Genomic DNA, 2,345 nt, shown 5'->3' with positions numbered 1-2,345 from the left:
TGTGCACACATGCACTATAGGGAGCAAATTTTATTCAGTTTTGTTTACGGAAAAAAAATATTCGACAGCACACAAAATCCGGTCTTGCAAAAGAAATGCAATATTAAATATTAATTTATTTACCATGAAAGTCATACAGCAAAAAAATACATTGTGCAATGTTGGAAATTTTGAACGTCGCGCATTGCCTCTGCAACGAGAGAATGTATGGTTTTACCTCGTGTTTGAAACGGCGATGTTTCGGCCTATGACTATGTACAGACTTTCAATAGTCGAGTCAATGAAAGTAGATTTTTTAAACGGTAGCTTAAAGATATTCAGGTAAACGCATTTATACTGCTGCAGGACACGATTGTGCGCTGTCGAATACACATCTCTCCCGTTGTCTTTGCGTTGCGGTTATGCTTGGGTAAGGTCATTCATATTCTATCCAACAATAGTGTTAACAAATCGCAATGATTCCAAATATATATCAATCCCGTATGAATCACTTTCTCTAAGTGGATCTATTGTTGCTTGAAGTTCTTCGAAGCGTTGTGGGGAAAATGGACATATTGTTTCTGGCACTTCAACCACATCAACATCTGCATCAACCGGAAGAGGCCCACCCCAATCGACCGCATATTGCTGAAATTGCTCCTAGAAAAACCAACAACTAAACTAAGATATTACTGCATTTGCCTGTTCCCCAACAACATTTAATACTTTAACAGGTAGTTTTTCTTACCATAGTAGTGGGTTCATACAAGTCATGAATGGCTACATGCTGGGAGTTTCTGTACTGCAGGAGGCCTATTATGTAAAGTTGCATGGGGGATCTGTTTCTAGCAGTCCTTATCCTGTGTTGCAAATATCCTTGTCTCCAAGTTTCCAAATGCCGGTTTATCCTGGGAATATATGTGTAATGCAGCGCGAAAAGATGGGATGGATTAGATGGTTCTAGGATGCCATTATCTTCTAAATGGTAAAATAGGCTGTAGTAGATAAATGTTACACCGTTGAACAGATCACGCCATAATCGTTCAATTCTTTGATTATGAACGCTTCTTCCTGTTATCATACTCCCTCTGTTTGGTCCTTGCAAAGGATGCTCTAGCATATATAAGGAAACTGCAGTGTTTTCACCACCCTTGTCTGATCTTACCCTTGATGGCAGGCCATACTCATTCACTGCAGCCAAAAAACAATCCAGAACTGTTTCCGCTCGATTATTATCACTGCACTTTAAATATACTGGGACTCTAGTATACCCATCTACTCCACCATGAATAACCAGCCGCCACCTTAAGCAGTAAATAAACCCTCATTAAATAAAGTTTTAATAATAATAATAAACAGCGGAGCAATAATACAATGTGACTTACTTGACTATATGAGCAACGACACAATATGACTTACCTGATCAATTTATGGTTTCTGTCTATGTGCCATAATGCCAAAGGACCGGATACACTATACTGTCTTCTTGGCGTCAATTTCAGCCAGCGTACAGCAACTCCTTCTATGTCCACTCTCCGCATAGACTCTTGGACTCGCATTTGTGAGGGCTTAAAACCAGAAGTAGCGAGTTGCGAAATAACTCTCCGATACCCTGCATTAAGAAATTCATATAAGATATCCCGTATCATGGCATCAAGTTCAGCATCTGATAAAGGAGGTAAATTTCCTCTGATGGACAGTCCATAATGGTGCATTCGCCTGGATATCGTACTTTGTGATACTCCTAAGGCTTTGGCAATGTCAGCAATTGAGAAGTGGTAGTTGATGAAGTAATTCAATTGTTCAGATGTAATGTTTAAACTAGGACGGCCACGCCTACCAGAGTGAATTACTCCCGATCTAAAGGGGCCTTCAATATTTAGCTCTTCTACTCTTTGCAGGTAACTCATAGCTTGTATAACACAATGCTGAATTTCATCGTCCACAAGGTCCACACCACAAAGTCGTATAATATGCGATGCTAATTGTTTGAGCCGAAATATAACAGTATTTGTTTACAAGTCGATTCGTTTCGAGTAAGCGTTGCTCGATTTACAATGATGTCGTTCGATTTACAATGTCGTCCCATCTAAGTAATTAATTTTGACTGTAAAAACGCGCCATACTAGGGCTTGAGTTGGCACTTGATGTATTTGATAAAGAAAATGAGGGCCGTGATAGCATGTCATCATCTTCACCACCACTGGTATTCAATACCTCTGGGGTGAGTTCGATTAATTCTTTATAAATGTTCAGACGTACATGGTGACCTTGTTACGATCTTGCTTTACAAAATGAATGTTGTGTGACTCTATCAGTGGAAAGCGCTGCCTTAATACCTACAACAGAGGAGTAGTATAATATAT

The 2,345-nt window shown here is 39.5% G+C and overlaps 2 protein-coding genes across 2 annotated transcripts; both read right to left on the bottom strand.

Annotated features, from left to right (window-relative positions):
* Positions 1 to 426: 426 nt before the first annotated feature.
* LOC114535487 lies at positions 427 to 1,099 on the bottom strand. Its single transcript, XM_028556789.1, has 2 exons — positions 728 to 1,099; positions 427 to 627 (listed from the first exon to the last, which is right to left on the bottom strand). Exons 1-2 carry the CDS (start codon positions 1,097 to 1,099, stop codon positions 427 to 429), a joined length of 573 nt encoding a protein of 190 aa, XP_028412590.1.
* A 22-nt stretch (positions 1,100 to 1,121) lies between these two features.
* On the bottom strand, positions 1,122 to 1,889 carry LOC114535486. Its single transcript, XM_028556788.1, has 3 exons — positions 1,399 to 1,889; positions 1,196 to 1,283; positions 1,122 to 1,145 (listed from the first exon to the last, which is right to left on the bottom strand). Exons 1-3 carry the CDS (start codon positions 1,887 to 1,889, stop codon positions 1,122 to 1,124), a joined length of 603 nt encoding a protein of 200 aa, XP_028412589.1.
* Between the last annotated feature and the right edge of the window lie 456 nt (positions 1,890 to 2,345).

The sequence above is a fragment of the Dendronephthya gigantea genome, unplaced genomic scaffold (assembly GCF_004324835.1).
Source record: "Dendronephthya gigantea isolate DGI-Jeju-01 unplaced genomic scaffold, DenGig_1.0 000119F, whole genome shotgun sequence".
Lineage (NCBI taxonomy): Eukaryota > Metazoa > Cnidaria > Anthozoa > Malacalcyonacea > Nephtheidae > Dendronephthya > Dendronephthya gigantea.
The sequence above is the reverse complement of the archived record's forward strand: the minus strand, read 5'-3'. Positions and strand labels throughout refer to the sequence as shown.

Coding starts and splice junctions, on each gene's coding strand:
- LOC114535487 (XM_028556789.1), bottom strand. CDS start 1,099: ATGCTAGAGCATCCTTTGCAAGGACCAAACAGAGGGAGTATGATAACA. Junction 628..727: donor TGTATGAACCCACTACTATG/GTAAGAAAAACT, acceptor GAGCAATTTCAG/CAATATGCGGTCGATTGGGG.
- LOC114535486 (XM_028556788.1), bottom strand. CDS start 1,889: ATGAGTTACCTGCAAAGAGTAGAAGAGCTAAATATTGAAGGCCCCTTT. Junction 1,284..1,398: donor AGAAACCATAAATTGATCAG/GTAAGTCATATT, acceptor TTACTGCTTAAG/GTGGCGGCTGGTTATTCATG. Junction 1,146..1,195: donor ATAATAATCGAGCGGAAACA/GTTCTGGATTGT, acceptor CCTGCCATCAAG/GGTAAGATCAGACAAGGGTG.